Source organism: Chrysoperla carnea, chromosome 5 (genome assembly GCF_905475395.1).
Source record: "Chrysoperla carnea chromosome 5, inChrCarn1.1, whole genome shotgun sequence".
NCBI classification, from domain to species: domain Eukaryota; kingdom Metazoa; phylum Arthropoda; class Insecta; order Neuroptera; family Chrysopidae; genus Chrysoperla; species Chrysoperla carnea.
The window spans coordinates 20,734,419-20,753,921 of record NC_058341.1 but is presented as its reverse complement, the minus strand read 5'-3'; the positions used below and the strand labels follow the sequence as shown (position 1 = coordinate 20,753,921).

The 19,503-nt window shown below is 29.8% G+C and overlaps 2 protein-coding genes across 3 annotated transcripts in view; both read left to right on the top strand.

Annotated features, from left to right (window-relative positions):
• The window catches only part of LOC123300104, a 34,757-nt gene extending 28,129 nt beyond the window's left edge, over positions 1-6,628 (top strand). For both annotated transcript variants that reach the window (XM_044882576.1, XM_044882577.1), the window contains exons 2-3: positions 5,005-5,112; positions 5,395-6,628. In XM_044882576.1, coding sequence (XP_044738511.1) covers positions 5,005-5,112; positions 5,395-6,567 — 1,281 coding nt within the window. In that variant the 3' untranslated portion in view covers positions 6,568-6,628. The remainder of the gene's footprint in view (positions 1-5,004; positions 5,113-5,394) is intronic.
• A 4,176-nt stretch (positions 6,629-10,804) lies between these two features.
• LOC123301857 (COP1-interactive protein 1) overlaps positions 10,805-19,503 on the top strand; it is an 89,523-nt gene continuing 80,824 nt past the window's right edge. Inside the window, exons 1-2 of the mRNA XM_044884792.1 lie at positions 10,805-11,114; positions 18,230-18,786. Coding sequence (XP_044740727.1) covers positions 18,367-18,786 — 420 coding nt within the window. The 5' untranslated portion in view covers positions 10,805-11,114; positions 18,230-18,366. The remainder of the gene's footprint in view (positions 11,115-18,229; positions 18,787-19,503) is intronic.

Genomic DNA, 19,503 nt, shown 5'->3' with positions numbered 1-19,503 from the left:
AGATTAGAGTTTTTTTTAACGTGCAGTACTGCACGAAAATAGTGCACTTCTATTCCTGATTGAAGAACTTCTGCAAATCTCCTTCAAAATATTAATCTAGATGTGAACTACGTTTAATAAAGATAGGGATTCCTCCAGGAACGGTTACGTAATATATCTCGGCTAAAATGAAGGAACTCCAGGTAAAATTACTAAAGTGGAGAGCAAAATCATCGATATTCTTTATTGAAGAAATGAGAAATGATTTTAGAACACCCATTGTGGATGCCATTTATAATAATCTTATATTTAAGTGTACAGACAGTTACAGACATCACATTGTTGAATATTTATTATCGTGTCATGTTTGAATGTAGGCGGTAGAATTAAGATGAGTGCTTTCTTTTAAGCCATGTTAAAGACTAGAAATTTTTCGGGGAAATATTTAGTGGAGTTCCACTTTTAAGAAATTTTATTCTGAGGCCTGTGACAAGGATGTTCAATAGTGAGCAACGATTTAGACAAAACGAACCATGTCTGGTAGAAAGTGGAAGAGCTTGCGGAGGCACTTTCATTAGGAGGACGGTAAAAAAGCAAACTTTTCAAGCCTCAGCTTCTAATATACTACTAATACTACTTTTATCCTGCCTAGTAAAGAAGGTACTTCTACAATTTGAGTGTTTCTAATAGTAATAAAAAATTTTCTATAATTTGTATAAATAGATTGAAACAGTCAATAGTAGAACTGGAAGCAGGAAAAAAGTGAACCAATATCAATCTATTGCTATAAAGTTTTTTTTCGTTGAATTAGCCCTTTTTGGAAAACCTCCCTGATTTGAAATTAAATTTTCATGTTAAAAACTTTCAGCTATTTCCGAATAGCTTCGAAATAATCGTGAATAGATATCTTTTCTTCATATTTTGACTAACTCACAGTCAGTAATAAAAATAAATAAATAAATTATGCCCGCTTTTTTTGTAAGATTCTGTTAGTGAATCCTGATTATGTCAGATTTATAATAATTTATTTTTAATTAATTTTCATTTGATATCTTTTGGTACTTGAAACCAGTGTAGCGTAACGTATAGGTATATTAACGCAACGCATATAGCATCTTGACAACTATTATATAATACTTAATATTATATTTTTTCTCCAGGTTAAAGGTTATAATTATTTATTGAATTTATATTGGTTCGTATGACATAAATATATTTCATACAGAATTTTATGTAGATTTCATATAGGTATTAATTGTTAAGGCGCCAGAAAAAGAATTCCTTTGAGAAATAATATATAGCAATGTTGACGTATGAAGGATATGCTATTTAAAGAAATCCGAACAATAATTGATGGAATACGTGGGTTATCTAGCTAGTAGGCGACCCATTTTTTGGATTAAATACTAACGAAATAAAGCCAATTATTCGAAAGTAGAGTAGTATTAAAATCCTCCGTACTATTTAGTAGCATGTATATTATCAGCTTTATGTACAAAAATATTACTTCATTTGTCTTAATTTATATTGAAATTTGTCAATGTATGTCAAAATTTTAGAGTAATTTCTTTTTTTTTGAAATATATAATCAGCTTACAAACAAATAATTATTGAAGAAAATTTAAGAATAAAATTTAAAAATAGTGAATTTTGGTATTTGGGAAAATGTGTGATATTGAAAATACAAATTTTTATAAAAGGTAATATGTTTCTAACAAATGTCTAATTGGAGATTCTTCTAAGTAAGGAGTTTCCGTGTCTTTCACGAGGCATGGAAAGTTTTTGAATGTATACCAACGGACTAGCTTAAACTTGACAGATATTTGCCTTTTTGTTATTCTAATTGAAAGAATATAAAATGGAAAAATCATTTCGGGTTCGAGGTTCCGTACCCAAAACGACTAGAAAAGAACAGATGATCTTCAAATGGCTTAGCAGGATTTTATTGAAGCACAGCTAAGAACACTCTCGATCAAATTATATTTCAAACAAAAAAATAAAATCGGTTCATCGGCTTAGGAGTTACGATGCCACAAACGAATCGATCAAACCTGATTTTTAGCTTCGGAACTAAAAAAGTGGTGTTATAAGTTTAACCGCTGTGTATGTGTCTCTGTCTGTCTGCCAGTTTCATCGTAGCGCCTAAACGGATGAACCTATTTGATTTTTTTTTGTTTCGTTTGAAAAGTAATTTAAAAAAGAGGGTCTCAACTATTTAATAGAGGGAGTTTCAAGTGCGAGTTTACTGTTCTGTACCCGGGACAACTAAAAAATAGGCGATGTACTCAAATTCGGTTCAGTTTGGAGCAGACTCTAAGGAAAAACGTAATTTTGTGGAGAGTGTTCTAAGACATGTTTAAAGTACGAGTTCAGGATGCTGTACCAGAAAAATTTGAAAAAAGTTGTAGTTTTCATTAAATATTAATATTATTTTAGTAATGAATTGGATAATAATAAGATAGAATTAAATGAAATTAAAAATACAACACTTAAAAATAAAAAAATAAAACCATTATTAATACGACATTCAACAACATTAATACCACGTATGTTGAAATCACATCGTGTACCAACAATCAACATAGATCCTGTACCACCTTCGGAGCCTGGTGAAACACAACAATCGATACAATTAAAATCATTCAAAAATTATAAAAATATTACAACATTAATACAAAATAATAATGATATGGGTGGCGTACGTGAACCTGATGAAAATTGTAAAATAAAAAGAACACAATCAACGACATATGATATATGTCTATACGCTAGTCAAACAACAAGTACTATTAATTTGATTGAAAATAAATCAATTGGAATAAATACTAGTATTATGGAATTGGACAAACCTACACAGAAGGAACAAGCTTCTATTGGTGTTGAGACTGAAAGTGAACAGAATTTCACATTGCGTGCAAGAACTACAACTGAATCCAGAGGTTTGTTTGTTTTACGCTAGGTTAGAGTAACTGTCCTGGAGTGGGACGCACTTAGACCATAAGATCCGCTGTGATACGAAAAAGAAGGTTGCCCCATTCCTGGCCACTCCTCCATGAAATATTTGGAGTTGTTTAAGACAAAAAGAGTGCTTCGACGCCAACGTTCATCAAGTAGGACAGATCGTCAAAGAAAGACTGACTCAATCTCATGGCAAGAGCTAGGTAGTGCCAGAAAAGATGAGATATTGTTTCCTCTGCAAACTCAAATGTAATGACAGTTTTGGCTCAAAATGTCCTTCCACTGCCTCACAACACATTATTATCTTCCAATAATTGAAGACGTTGCTCTCTCAAGAGTATCTGCGTCGTCTCGTATCCAGCTGCTGACATAATATTATGAATTAGCTCATCTCTGGTTTATAATGGCTGCAGCTGGATCCATACGAGATGGTCCAGATACTCCTCAGAAAGCTACGTATTCAATTATTTTGAAAGCAATAATGTGTTGAGTCAGCAGGAAGATATTTTGAACCAAAACTTTAATTAAATTTCTGTTAGCAATACCAATATTTTTAATCAAAAAAACATTAAACTATACTTTACTCCACAAAGTCTTTACCTTATCGGCTAAATTTAAAAATGCATGCTTAACTAGTGGGATTTTGGCAAAAGCATATAAGGCACTTTCGATTTAAAATCGTCAAAAGGATACACTCTTAAACTATCGAGTTATGGGCACTCCGTATATGGTTTATTATTATAATGACTACTTTCAGCAGAGACACAATTGAGTTTTTTTAATGTATTTGGAGCTTCAATAATTTAATTTATATATTTAATTATCAGGTAGTCAAATATCGCCGGATGAAACAAATAAAAATAATAAAAATAATGAAACCAATGCTGATTCAACGATATCAATAAATATTTTAAATCGAATCAATGATATATCAATACGAATAAATCGACATAAATTAATAATAGTAATGTCACTATTATGTATAATGATATTTAGTATGTTGTATTTTATTGCAATTCAAAAGGAATCAAATTCGCGAATTGACTTTATAACACCAGACGTCGATGAGGGTAAAGTAGAACTTGATGAATATGGTTTAAAGAGACCAAAAAGTGATGTTTGGTTAAAATATTTGTAGTAAAAATATTTATTTTATGTATTTATTTGTGATGTGTATTATTGTTAAATAAAAATGTGTTTTTTGTTTAAATTTTGAGTTTTATTTAGTTTTTTAACGATCGCGGTGATGGTAGAATATGCACCTTAGGTCAGATATGTAACGATCATATATAGTTCTAAAGTTATAGTTCTAAAGGCAGAGTAAATTTAAAAAATTCTTCCTTACACAGATCACAGAAGTTTTAGTAACTCATCTTTATTCAAAATAATCCAGTAACCATAAAGCCTGAAAGTACAGGGTAGTTTGCGTCAAATCCGGCAATTTTGATTTTTTGCATACTTTTTTATGATGTTGGTCCAATAAATCGAACGCAACTTTGTCAGAATAAAACCCAAAACGAAAAAGCTCAAATTTAAAAAGTTGAAAGTTGTGGAAACATATTGATTTCTTGATGAGAAGAATCCAACTAAAATAGTTTCCATCTGCAATTGGATTCGAAACATATACTTCTTGAGCCTGCCTTTCTGTCCATATACAAACTTGGCAAATGTCTCCGAAAATGTGCAACATTTTTTTAGAGTAGCAAGTCAAGATGACTATAACCAAATTAACATTCACTCTGTTTATTCATTTAAAGAAGTTGACGTTAACCTTTCATCAAATGCGAGGTCAACGATGGATCAAAACTTGCCGAGACAACGGAATCAATAAAATTGTCAAACCTTGGCCAATTTATATAAACATAACACCACTATTAAATTAAGATATTCTTTATAATACTGTTAAGGAGTTACATAACGCCTACTTGCGTAGTGCTATAAACGCGCGTACTATACAGTTGAATTGCATACACCTTTTTTTTTTGTAATACATATTAATAATATATTATATATGCTAATAAATCACTTGAAAAACAAGCTAAAAACAGTTAAATATTTTTGTTTCAGAATGTTGAGGAGTCGTCGAGTACAACTCTTGGGCCAACAGATACCACCAGTTTTTCGTGTGAAGGTCGACCATCTGGTTATTATGCTGATATTGAAACTGGATGTCAAGTGGGTGCAATCTTTTTATTTTAATATTTTTCATTATTTTGAAATTAAATAAATGTTTAAGAAATTTAGCCGATCAAGTCGAGAAATCTAATTATATACAAATTAGTTTTTGTTTAAGGGTCGTACATTCATTAAATTCCCCAAAAAGTCAAACAAAACTTATCGTATTCTTAATATTAGTTAGGATCAACGAATTTTATCCCAAAGACTGCGAACTTAAACATTTTTTTCATTGATTTCGTCAAAATGACTACCTAATAAAATTTTGCTTATTGTTTTTAGGTTTATCATATGTGTGATGGACTTGGGCGACAATTTAGTTACGCATGCCCGAACACAACTCTATTTCAACAGCGCATGTTAATATGTGACCATTGGTACATGGTCAACTGTAGTCAATCCGAAACTGATTATAGTGCAAATTTATTAATCGGACAACGAGATAAACCATTTGTTGATGATAACACTGTCCATAAACGTACCCCACGTCCAGATCTCTTTGGCATCGCTCCACAATATGATGGAGTACGGGGTCGTAAATATGATCAATTAAATCAGGAGCGTAATTTAATTGGAGGGGATTTTATTAAGAGTGATTCATCAGATCGTAAGAATGTTAAATATTTTGTACCATCTCATTGGTCTACGGAATTGTCGCAGCAAACAATTACAGAAAATCCACGAAAACTTCAAACCACAGCAACGAAGGATAATGTTAAAACTACAACAAGGTCTCCAATTAGGCGTGTAGTAACAACATCAACACCACCAGTGCTAGAAACTACAACTGAATTTTTGATAGAATCACCATCAAAATACTTTTTACCACCGTTTGATACAAATCGTTATCAAGTAATACGTAATTTACCAAATAATAACATTTTGGAGCAAACTGCTCTGACTTTACAAAGTTTAAAAGTGAATATAACTACAACTACTGAACAATCTGTCAGCGAAGATGATTCCTCAACTGAAAGTAGTGTTAAAATTAATAACATCAATAATATATCGAACGAAAGCGAAGATATTAATTTAAAAGCACCATCAAAAGATTTAGAACCACCGAAATTGGAAGAAAACAGTTCAATTCAAACAAGTACAATCGATCCACAAATCTTCAATACAATTATTCCAAACAAAGAATTATTACCACCAAAATTGGGAGATAATTCAAAGAATTTAAATCGAACAAATTCTATTTACGACGAAGGAAAAATTCGTGATCTACGTAAAGTATTATTTATTCCCGATTATAATTTCCCGTTAGATCCATTACCACGTCCGGGCTACGATAGTTTTTCATCGTATCAAGTGAAAGCTACAGGAGAAGTTAGTAATAATGATACGAATATTCCACCACCGTCGGTTACTCCACAAACCGATTGTCCGGAACGATGTGATCCAAAAATGTTTATTGCAGGCACATGCCAACCATGTATTTTAGTGAAACGATAAAAACAATGAACTTATTACCTTTCTCTTATAATTATTTATAGATTGCCATCTTATTGTATTTTTTAAAAAAGAAGTTACGAACGAAAAAAGTATTAATTGAGTTTTTAAATTTTAGTACAGGGTAGGCTTGAGAAGTGTACGATTTCTGAAAACGCTATAAAACCAAAACCCATCAATTTTTGAAAATAATAAGTTTACCATCTTAAGAAATATAATAAATGATTTAATAAAATTAATAAATTTTTTAATAATTGTATTTTTAGCCAAATAAAGTTATAAATTTGTCGGATTTAGAAACTTTCACCTTTTCTTGGGAGTTTATTTGAAAATAAAAGTATTAGGGAAAAAAAAATGTAGCAGGATAAGCGGCAATAAAATGGCAATAGCTGTGGTTCTAATCCTGCGGAATCTGATGAATAACTTGATCGTCTGGAAGAATGTACACACCTAAATGTATCTCATTTTACTGAACTTTTGTTTAAGCTCAGTTTCACTTAGTTACTTTTCTTGATTGTTTAAATACAATTTATAACTTAATTGAAAATACAATTTATGCGATTTTCTTAAATGCTTTTTTATGTATTTCAAAATGGTAAGAAAATGATTAATAAAATTAATTAAGTTTTTGTTTTCAAAATCGCCTACTTCTCGGCCTCACCTTGTATGGTCACATAGTTTAGACATATAAGCAATTCAAAGTAGGACTTTTCTATTTCATCTTCTCCGATAATTAAAGAACAGTATCCTAAAAAGGGATAACAGAAAAAGGAAGACGTGTAAATTTCACGTCGTCACGTCGTTCCAGTGAAAACAAATGTTAAAAAGTTTTGAAAAGTACATTTCTGAGCCACAATGATGGTCATTTCTAAGATAAACCAGACAAACTCTTACAACAATCTAAAAGATTGCCTTTCAAATTTTAGCCCTTGGCTTTTCCTAATTTATAGCTACTAATCCTGTCATCACACCAAATGGAGCTTTTTAAAACAGAGCTATCAAATTGTTTCTATGTCAAAACTGTGTGAGTTAGTATTGAAGAAAAAAAGCTTTTTTTATTTTTATAAAATTATTCACTTTTACTAATCCTTTCAATTTAATTTAAAGCTGGTAAAAGCTGCCTTAGTTGTAAGGCAGATTTAGAAAATTGTTTTCATGTTAACCAAATAATCATAAAACTTTCATGGAAATTCTGATCGATAATTAATTCTGATCGACCAAGACATTCATGGCTGTTTGTAAGTGCTTTTATCCACTAGACGCTTCTATTTTCAACTTTCACCTAAGTCGAGAATGTAAAGCGAGTGGATTTTAAAATGGAAATTTTCTGTTGCCTACGTATACACCGGGCTGTGTGTAAATCATGCAATTTTAAGCGAATTAAATTTTGGTATGCATAGGAAATAAAATCTGAGCAATGACTTAATTATTTTTAATAAAGTAATAAATTCAAGGAATAAATTTAATAATTCCGCCTGAATTTATATTATTTTTAATACATTAGAAGTCTAAAAACAGCCAAAAGAGTGCAGGAATCATAAGTAAAACTTACAGAAATTTATGCTAAGGAATTTATAACTATTAACATCCATAAAATCAACGATAAAAAAAAATTTAATTTATGTATTTTTTAGGCAACTTACATGACAAGTAAATAAAAACTGCCTATATACACATTTTTAATTTATTTTATTGTTGACTTTGTTGACTGTTTGTTAGCTTCACAAATACGTATAGGCAACTTCGAACTAAAATGACATGAAAGTTGCCTATTTAAAAAAAAAATTGAGGCGTGATTCTTTGTACTTAATTGTAAGATGAAATAAATAACAATGCAATCGCTCTCTGTTTTTAAATAATAGCAACAATAAACATTAAAAAAAAATTGTAATTTATTTTTATAAACACATTTGTACATAATTTCATTAAATAAAAAGTATTTCTGTAGAATTACTAAATAAAAAAACATTTTTTTTTATTATCAGCAACTGAACAATACACTTATAAAAATGATTACAATAAAATGATGAATAAATCTATATAATTCGATCCGAAATTTTTCTTGGAATAAGGTAAGTTGTTTACTGTGCGCCACCTTCTTCTACTGAATATCAATTAAGGATGTAAGAGCTCCAAGACAGTTTTAAATAAAAACACTTATAAAATTATATAAAACCAACGATTAAAAATTGTTTAAAAATGGTTTTTTACTCTTACACTAAATTTCAAGCGTTTTGTTCACGATTCACGTTTTCTTTTTTATCAAAAAATTACCAAAGCAAGTCTGTTGAAAAACTTAAATTAATTTTAAAGTATTTTAACAGGCAAAGATTCAAGTTTAACACATCAAATTTGAGCATTAGCTTATTGCGCAAGCATTGTTGTGTATGCGGTCGTGTATCAAACTTCAAAACGAATCTTATTTTAATAAAATATTCATTTTAATAATAATTCTAAAAAATTCATGAAAAAACATTTTTGTCAATAATGAATTTAACTGTAATAATAATTTTATTTTTAATAAGTAGGTCAAATGAATGTCAAATGTTAAAAAATGTAAGTAGATTAAAAACATGAAATATTCAATAAAATTTTAGATGATTCAAATAAACGAATCATATTCAGTTTTGGCTTAATTCCAATTTATTTTTTATACTTTCGGCAAACACTTTTTAATAAACATTGCAGACATTAGGATTCTTTCCTATAACTGTGTTTAGAAGTTTAACACACAGTGTTACAAATTCTTTTATTTAATCCCTACAAATTTTGGATTACTCTTATTTTACCAGAGGTCTGTTGCCTTTGTGATACTGACGAGAGTTGGTGTACATCTCGGCTAGTAAGTTTTAGTCATCAAAGGACATAGATGAGGAACGGTTGTAATATAAGACGAGCAGAAGACTACGAGGTCAGAATTCACACCAGGAGGGCCAAGCGATTTCTTAAGATATATATAACCATCAAATTGCTAAAAAATCAGCGAAAATCGATAAACAAGATACCTCCACTCTCTTTTAACTTACATATGAGGTGCAAATTGAATCAATTTTATCATAAATTCCAGCTCAGCGACTTTAAAAACTCATTAACATGCCTTAAAATGGTTTAAATTTCCAAAAAAGGGAATATTTATTTAAGGGGTCTGCTTATTTGGACTAAAAGAGGGGGAACAATAACAAATGAAACATTTTGACTGAAAATTTGAGATCAGTGACCTCAAAAACCCCCTTAAACGTCAATAAAAGTCTTAACTTGAAAAAAAATGGACTATTTTGAGAGTCTTTTAGACCCCTTCCCTTTCGGGGGTCCCTGGAGGGGGGTTTAAAGTTTCGCTTTAAGCCTGAAGCCAATGTAAACAAGTGAAAACAAACAATTGACTGAGTTAATTTTTGAAATACCATATATAGACGGTGTTGATTACTATGTCATATTACATATACATACATGTCACACATATTTTTCAATTTGCGCCTAATTTGCGCTCTCGTGGGTAAACAGTGATACTTACGAAAAAATGTTTCAACCAAAAGTTGTTTATTTTTTTATAAGGAATATTTTTGATATTTAAACTTTTGTTCTATCTCTAACGGTTTACAAGATGGGTCCTACGGACCCAAGACCCAATTGACCTATGATGCTCATTTACGAACTCGACCTCACTTTTTATGTCCTCAGCACTCTATAAAAATTTCAGCTAGGTTTCTCTTTTCGTTTTTAAGTTATCAACCGGACAACCGGAAATGGACTATACATCATTATGAACACCTATACCAAAATTTTGTTCATAGCATCAATATTTTTAAGCATTACAAACTTGGAACTAAACTTAGGATACCTTAGTATATTTCATATACATGGTATAAAAACGGTAAGTCAATACACTCAGCAAACAATTTTTCGAAAGGATCGAAAAAATTCTAAGTTCGTTTATTGTACTAATGTTTAATATTACCAAAATTTTGGCGAAAGCCTGAAAACTAACGGATATGTTTTTACTTCTAAAATCTTACGCAAAAAGAAAAAAAAGACTGATAAAAGAAAATTTTCCCTCAGCATAATTTATTAGTATAGACAAATTGAAATAGACTTGTGTAAACTTGTATTCAAAAATACTACAATGAGTAAGCGCCGCATATAGCGTCGATGTGCTCTTATTATAATACCGCAGTGTGTGATGTTTATAGTACCTACATCATTTAAAAATATTTGCAATGTAAAAGTTTAGTCAGTCACTAGAATCTCGAAGTACAAATTACACATACACTCGGCTGCGGCTAAATTATATGCTTCGCGAACATATGAAATAACAAGGATTGTTTATACAGATTTTGATAAAATAAAAGAGAATATATTATCAAATATTTGTGTTTTATTGTTTATAAATAAAAAAGTTATATTTTGATTGGTTTGCTCAGTTTTTTTTTATGGGTAGTGGAGTTTTTGTGGATTAACAGTGAAGTGTTTAATTCCAAAATAGGAGCAAATCATCAAATAGTGTGTGGGATTAATATTATTATTATTTACGACTCTTTTTTATTAATAAAAAGGTATATCTTTATGTTTATTATTATTTATAATTATATTATGAAATGTCCTCTGTATTCTATGCTTTGACTGGCTGGCGAAAATTTTATATGCAGATAAATACAGAATGTCCAAAAAATTGGTAAAGAACGTCAATATAAGAAAGTTGTAATAAAATAATGAGTAGCTAGTTTTTGAGATGTTGATATTTTTATAAAGGACTAACTAATCTTTGGGTTTTGGTCAAAATTTTTTTTCTTCTGGACATTTGGTTTATGAGGTTTTCAATAGATGACGAAAACTTTTGGTCCAACCTATACGAAAAGATGAACTGTTATAGTCACATACAGATTTATTTCATTGTGCAAACTCTAATTCATAAGCCGGCATCGATAAGCATATACATAAACATGCATGTACTGGGAAAATCATTTTGCCATGCGACAACTGGTGGCTGGAAATGGAACAGAGCTTAAACTGAGTTGAATAAATAGATATATTATTAAGAAACCCTAGTAATTTACAACAATACTTTTCAATAGACTGTTCAGAATTCCATAGAAAAAATTTAACCCTGCCTATGACTACATGACATCAGTAGTAACTTCCCCAATAGTCAATGAAGAACGTCTCACGCTGAATTCTAATTGTTCAGTGAGACAGACTTTGCTTGTATATTTTAGGCGAATTCATATTTTAGAGAACAACTAAGAACAAGTTCTTGAATCACTCGGATTTGCTTAAAATGAAAAGATAGAGTAATTCGTAAAGTCACCCCTTTACTATGCATTTGTTGCTTTATTTTTATTTATTCAGAGTGAGACATTTATTCAGGTTTTTCTTAAATTAATGGGTTTTAGTATACATATAGTATTTAAAAAATTAATTATGTTAATTGTCTGCTAATATAATAAAACTTTAAATTAGACATTAAACCATTATTACAAGCTTTTATTTAGTTTCAAATGTCCCGTTGTCTGTCTGTAATCAAATCTTGCATGTCAAAGATCCACTTCCCGGTTTCCGATTGAGTTGAAATTTTGCATGCTCATTGACTTTGGATGACAATGCATGGTAAGGTTGTGGCGTCCTGATTTTCCCATCATTTCTACCATATTTGATACATTTATATTTTTTTAGTATTAAATTAAAAATACTTTTTTAAGGGAGAAGCTTTTATTGTACTAAAAAGTAGAAAATAATTTTATCTATGAGTCACTCATACCCGACTATTTGTAAAAGCTTGAGGCGCTTAATATCAAGAATGAATCGAAAAATAATTAGGTATCTGGAGTAGATGAGGCGTTCCGATTCATTTTTGATATTTTAAATTGATCACCTCAAGCTTTTACAAATAGTCGGGTATGAGTGACTCATAGATAAAATTATTTTCTACTTTTTACTATGATAAAAGCTTGTCCCTTAAAAAGTATTTTTTATAAACATTTTTTTCTACGATAGTATCTCTATTTTATTACGTCTATTTAAAAAATAAATGATATATTGTACTTAAAATAAATGATTTTTCAATGAGTTGCAGCTTGTATTGAAAATAATTTTAGACATTACACCATCGAATAAATTTTATACGAGATTCGTTGTGGGATGTATTTGAAAATTATTCAAGGCCATGTTTTCAGAAAATTTTATTAAATTTTATAGTTTTTGAGATAACATTCAATGGCTTTTCATTTTTTTTTCATTAATTTTCTCAAATTGATAAATATCAGTATCGTATTTGTGCCTGGCCTACTGAAAAAATGAAAAATACAATTTTCAACTTTTACAATATACATTTTTTAATCAAAATAAGTCAATGAATCTAGACGAATTTTTTGTTTAAAAAATTAGAGAGTAAAGATACGAAAAACACTTTACAGGTAGCAAAAGCGACAAATATAGTGAGATAAACTTTGGTTTGGGACTTTCTCAAATATTTAATTCTAAATCCGTACCTGGTTTGAAGTACTAATCTATTATTGAAGTACTAAGACCTTGGCAATACATTTAGTCCGGACCTGAGTGCTTATAATGAGTAATTACTCACATATTTTCTAAATTAATAAATTAACTTTATCCTGCAAACATATGACATAGTGGAGTGGTTTACTTGTTTGTTGATAATACTCAAATTGTTAATACCGTTATTGTAGTCATGTCTATGACCTAAAAATTTTATAAATTTATGTAATATGATAGATATAGTATGGTTCATTGACTGGAATAAACGAATTCGAAATCTAAACAAGAACTAAGGTCCGTCCATTATTGATTTAAAAAGAAAGAATGAAATATGCATACTTTTTTCGAAATTTTTTTGTTATTTCGAAAATATACAATTTTCAAACAAAAAAAAAATGCTTTGCTTTAGTGGGCATTTTTAATAAAATCGAATGTTTTTATTCTAACTCTGTTTATGTTTTTTAGTCAAGGTTAGAGAAATTCAATTAATTTTCATAAACTTTTATCAAGATCAAATTTTTGATTCGTTACATCAAACGGAAGGAACACTGTCGTACTGCATCTTAACTTTGTCCATGAGTACAAGCGTAGTAAAATCAATAAAACAATTTTTTGGATAAAAAGCAAGTGAAAACAAACAATTAACTAAGTTAACCCTGTGTAGAAAGTGTTGAATGTTAGTGCTTACATTATTTTTAATAAATTAGAAAAGTTAAAAAAAACCAAAACAATTATGGCGTCCTTTCGGCTGCTGTATGTTTTGGTTTTCGAAATTTTCAAAATAATTCGAAAGAATTTTATAGAACAGTACCTAGATTTCGTAGAAACAATTATACGAAATAACAATTTTCCTACGAATAATCAATTTTGGCTAAAACTTTTTTTTGTCCGTTTTAAAAGTCCGTTTTTGCCTAAACTGTACGGCTTGCGGAAAAATGTTTCGAACAAAAAATGTTACATTTTAATCAATGATTTTCTAATTTGTGTTCCGGTATAGTGAGCTTTTCTTTGAGCTTGAAAACCTAAGTCAAGTTTAATGTCTGCGAGCCTACACACCAAACATTTTTCGCTCGAAGCATTTTATCGATAAAAGTTATTTTTCGAGTTTCAAGCATATGTTAACTTAACCCTGTATATTTCTAGATCGTTGATTGTCTTATCAAGAAGATGAGATTGTAAATATGGATAATTTTTCTTTAATAAATAATGAACAAATTGCAGCATTGATTATTTCATTTTCAAAATGTCATTTATTTAGCTAATAAATTTACTTTTGAATCTTTGCCAAAACATTTAATTAGAATTATAACAATTTTATTTATAAAGTGTTACAAATATTTATAAAATTTAATGGCAGTTCAAAAACGTATTCGCATAATATTTGTATAATACAAATTTAAAAGAAATTGATTTCCGCATTTTTATATTAAACTTTTTCGGATATACAATTTAAATAAATGTTTGAGAAACTATAAATCATTAAACATTATACTGTACTCATTAAAACAAGACAATTTTATTCCGGTAATTTGATCAATTCTAATCTCATTTTAATGCAATTTCATTTATAAACCTACTAATTTTTGGCCATTTTGTCATTTTAGCAAGGCAAATAGGGTAAATGATCATTTATCGGAAATGAGTGCCATAATCTGTCATAACTACACTAAATATATCTACTTTAAACTAAATTGACATGTTTAAGGTGTTGGTCAGAGTAAACGGCTCATGCAATTTGTAGGCCAGTATATCAGCATTTAATTTTACTAATATTTCTTAAAAAATAGTGTAAAAAGCCGGTTGTTGATAAATTGTCAAACCCTCGGTTTTCCGACATGTTGGGGTTGGAGGTCACACCAAACGGCCCAATATTTTTGTAGGCCCCTAATATTCTCTCTTTTTACATTCAATTATCTTGCATTCAAGAGAAAAGCAAATGGTTCCTCAAATTTTTTTAATAGGTCGTTTTATTGACATGTTTATGCTTTCCACATTGAAAACGCCCCAACTTCCAAAATTTCCGCGAATTAAAACGTTGTAGGTTACACTGAAATGAAGCCACTCACGAAATTTCGTGCAAAGAGTGTTAGTCACGAAATCATACCCCCTTCGGTACTGTAAACTATAAACAAATTTGTATGGGATCTACAAAAATATTTTAACGGTAATGCGATGCTTGATAGTATAGAACCCTTTCCGCTTTAGTCCAGCTCGCACTTTAAGTATTTTTATTTTCAATAAGTAAATTTGATGGATGGATGTTATCGTTACCTACCTTTGAAACGAATCTTTTTTTACGTTAAAAAATTGCAATCGGAAATAAATCAGTATTAATAATAATTATGCATTTATTAGGGTGCAGTTGGGATATGGGGTGTGGCTTTAAGATTACATTATAAAGGTGTGCTTATGTACTGTCTATTAAAATCACAGGTCATGACCTGTGTGTATACCTTATGAATATATTATTATGTAGTGATAGAATTTGTTATCTAATTAAGAGGGTTGAAAATTTATACAGATCGTCTATTAAATTTTTTGGGTGAATAAAAAAAGAATTAAAAAATCGTTGATGTGTAGGTTAGGCTAGGTGAGAGTGGCTGTCCTCGGCCAGAACACATTTATACCAGAGGATCTATTGTGATTCCGAAAAGAAGTTTGACCCATCCTTGGCCACTACTCCATGAACCATTTGGAGCTGTTTAAGAACAGCACGAGAGCTTTTACGTCAACGGACTGTATAGGTCGGAAATATCGTCAAAGAAAGCCTGACTCAAATGAGTCCATCTCCTCATGGATTTTACTTTCTATTTTATTAAAAATTTCACGGGAAAAATTAAAATATTTGAAGGCTCATTCATATATCATTTTTTAATTGAATTACTAAATTGATTTTTAAAAACATCTTTGAAGAATAAATAAAACTAAAAATAAATTGCAAATTATGTGAAGAGGATTTGATGATGTTATTTTTAATTTAAATTTTAATTGAATCAATTGAAAATTACATTTTTTTTTTTTTTGTTGTAGTTGTCAATATCAATTACATATACAATTCATATATTGCTGACTGCTAACACACTAAATAAGTCACACAATATGTACTAATTGTAATAAATATATGATGTATACATGTGACCTTTCATTATTTATTAATATTGTAGGATGCCCATATTTTTTAAGCACACTGTATTTCGGTATTATTGTTTTTAGGACTGGGGTAATAACTTTTTCTTTTACAAAAAAAGCAACAAAAATTCGTTGTAGATTTTCGTACCATTGATCCCTACCGTATTAAGGCTACATCCAAGTTGCCCGGTTTTCCAGAAATTATTATTTCCTTCAAGAAATCATTTTGTGCATGATTTGTAAATTGATGTATTTGTTTTGAAATAAAGTATACTTTCTTGAAACACTAAAATTTTTTTTAAACGACTTTATTATATTATTTTTATTTTTTCACATTTTTAACTATTCGAAATTATTCTAATAAAATCACTGAAAAGATTATAAATTTTTATTTCAAAATTCAAAATGAATACTAAGAATTCTGTGTTTCGTCACTATGAACAATACTTATTTTAAATTTGTGTTACAATGTTTTGCATGTTGTACGGTAGTAAGTCGCATCATAAAATATATTATTAACTGAAAGTTTAGTTTTTTACTTTAGAATCACTATCTACTAGGCAGCCACAGTGCTACCGAAGCCCAAAAATGCGGCCAAAAAACGAACATTTAAGTATTTCACTCCAAAATTGAATAGCATGTGTCGCTGCTTACAAAAAATTACATCAAATTACGTAAATTTACGCCCTTCACCTCTTATCGACGACCCTCTGGCGTAAAATATCATGTAATATTTAATATAATCGAGTAACATATCGTTTTTGAGAGTTGTAAGGTCGCTGATTAAGAATTTTATGCTCTAAGTGTACGGAAATTAACTTCCTTCACTCTTTATCGACTACCCTCCTTCACCAAAATGCGGCCAAAATTGGCCTTTTGGCCTAAAACTTTCTTGCTGTTGTATAACACTTAATCAAGACCATGGTAAAGTTGAGTTTTATTGATTTTGACTCTAAATAATACTTTTGATTCTAAATTTTTATTTAAATATTTGCTTATTGTAATGCTTAAGGATGTATGAGCATGACAACAATGTTTGATTTAAAGGCTCAAAATTTGTTTGTAGGTAGTCTTTTACTCAAAGAATATGTGGTTAAAATTTCAGCTTAGGTATCCGAGCAAATTTTTAAGAAAAAAGTCATTAAAAATCGATATAAAATACATTGGCTCTTATGGAGAAATCTCAAAAAACGACATATTTTGGAAGTTTTTGATAATTTTCATTTGGAATGAATGAAAACAAATTTAAAAAAAACTTTTTAATAGAAAGTAAACATATTAGCAATGAATTAGAAAAGAAAAAAACTAAGTGTCACCGTCCATATAAGGGATGTAAGAGCAGGGTAGATTAAGGGTTGAAATTATTTTTATCTTATTTTCAACTTTGATGATGAATTTTGTTATAACTTCATGAATGTAGACGAAAAATAAGAATAAAATTTTTCGATATGTGTCTTGGTTTTCGAAATATCGAAAGCTAAATAATTAAACAAAATTTTCAATTTTCGATATTTTGAAAATTAAGCCAGATATCGAAAAATTTTATTCTTACTTTTCGTCTTATATCGTCAAGTAATAATATAAATTTATCATCAAAATTGAAAATATTTATTTTTAAATTTGTGCCCCCACTACCATGCTCATACATCCTTAAGAAGCTACGTTTCTGTCGAGTGACGTGAAATGAAATCCATCAGCCAATTTAATCTGATATAAGTAAATAATAAATAGAAAAGTGATATTGAATACAAAAATTGAAAATTTCTGGGCGAAAAATTTCTCGGACAACTTGTTTTGTCCTAAAGCGCCACATATGAAATTTCAGCTTAAGTAAGTAAATGGCGCTGTGCTGTGGATTACATCGATTGTAAACTGGACTTTAGAACATTAAGATGAATGCACAGTTGAACAATAATAAATAAATAATAAACTCATGGTTTTTTAAGAATTGCATGACCGAGGCAAAATTTGTTGTATGAATAATGAAAGTATGATAAGAAATTTGTTATTACAATTGTTTAAAAACATTACATTTTTTAAATTACAGATCGGTGAAGGTGTGTTTACGAAGAATTCGGGTTTAACGAACGAAATAAAAACCCATAATCGAAATAAAACATTTCGTTCGTTAAAAATAGCAATTAGCCGACAGCCGAATCCAAGGTCGTCCATCCATTCAACAAAATGGCGACGACCACAACAAATACAACGACAATAAATACGACCTCCAACAGTTCAGATGTCCTGAAATTAAAGACATTAACAGAAAAGTTACGTTTAGAAATTAGTGAATTACGTGCGGAACTGCAAGCGGAAAAATGTGCTGTGCGTGAATTAAAAGTACAAAATGATAAAAATTTACGAAAACATAAAATCGAATTACAATCACGGGAACAAAGCTTTAAACGACAGTTAAGTGAGACAGCACATAATAATCGGTCACGTAATGACCATACGACTGATAGTGGGAAAAGACAAACGAAAAATATCGATAATACGAATTGTAGCGGTAATTCGAGTGATTTTTGTGAAAACTGTCGTAAATTAACGAATGAAAATAAAACGTTCAAACAAACGAATAAGGAATTAGAAGAACGTTTACAGGTGAGTTTTCTTATTATAGTTTTTATTGACTGATTCGTATAATTAACATTTATGGCAAATTTCGATAATTTTATCTTTACTTCGAAATATAACGATTTGATACATAGACTTTTGCTTCATAAATAATGTAAAAATTTCTCCAATTATCAGTTTTCTTACAGCTTTTATCATACGAATAATCATAAGAATAATCGTTAAACCGTTATTTTTCGAAGGGAACGTGATTGAAAATTGTCATGATAGGCTCTAAATATTTTTGGGCGGAGTCTAACAGTTGATGTGAGTGGTAACCAGATCAGAGTCCCAACCCATTTTTCGGACCAGAAACCTGATCATTTGTCTCCAGTTTAATAAAAGAAATGTTTAAAGAAGTCATTTCTAAATCAGCAGTCCTAATGTTTTATAATTTTAGCGAGTCTATTACTCACTAAATAATTATCCGAATGAATTCAATGACTGTTTTTTTAGAAATTTTCGGGGAAAACTCTGAGTCAGCCCACCCGTTTTTATGTAGTGCGAGCCAAATTTGATTTTATTGGGGGCTATTTTTTAACAGTACGCTCACAAAAATTGTTAAATTTTCTATTGAAGCTTATTAAACTTTAATCTTGAGAAAGCTTACCAATAGCAAAGCTCACGGCGTAACAAATTATCAAAATATGAGCTTTTGAACTAAGAGTAGGAATAGATAAAAAATGATGCTTATTTTCAAAATAA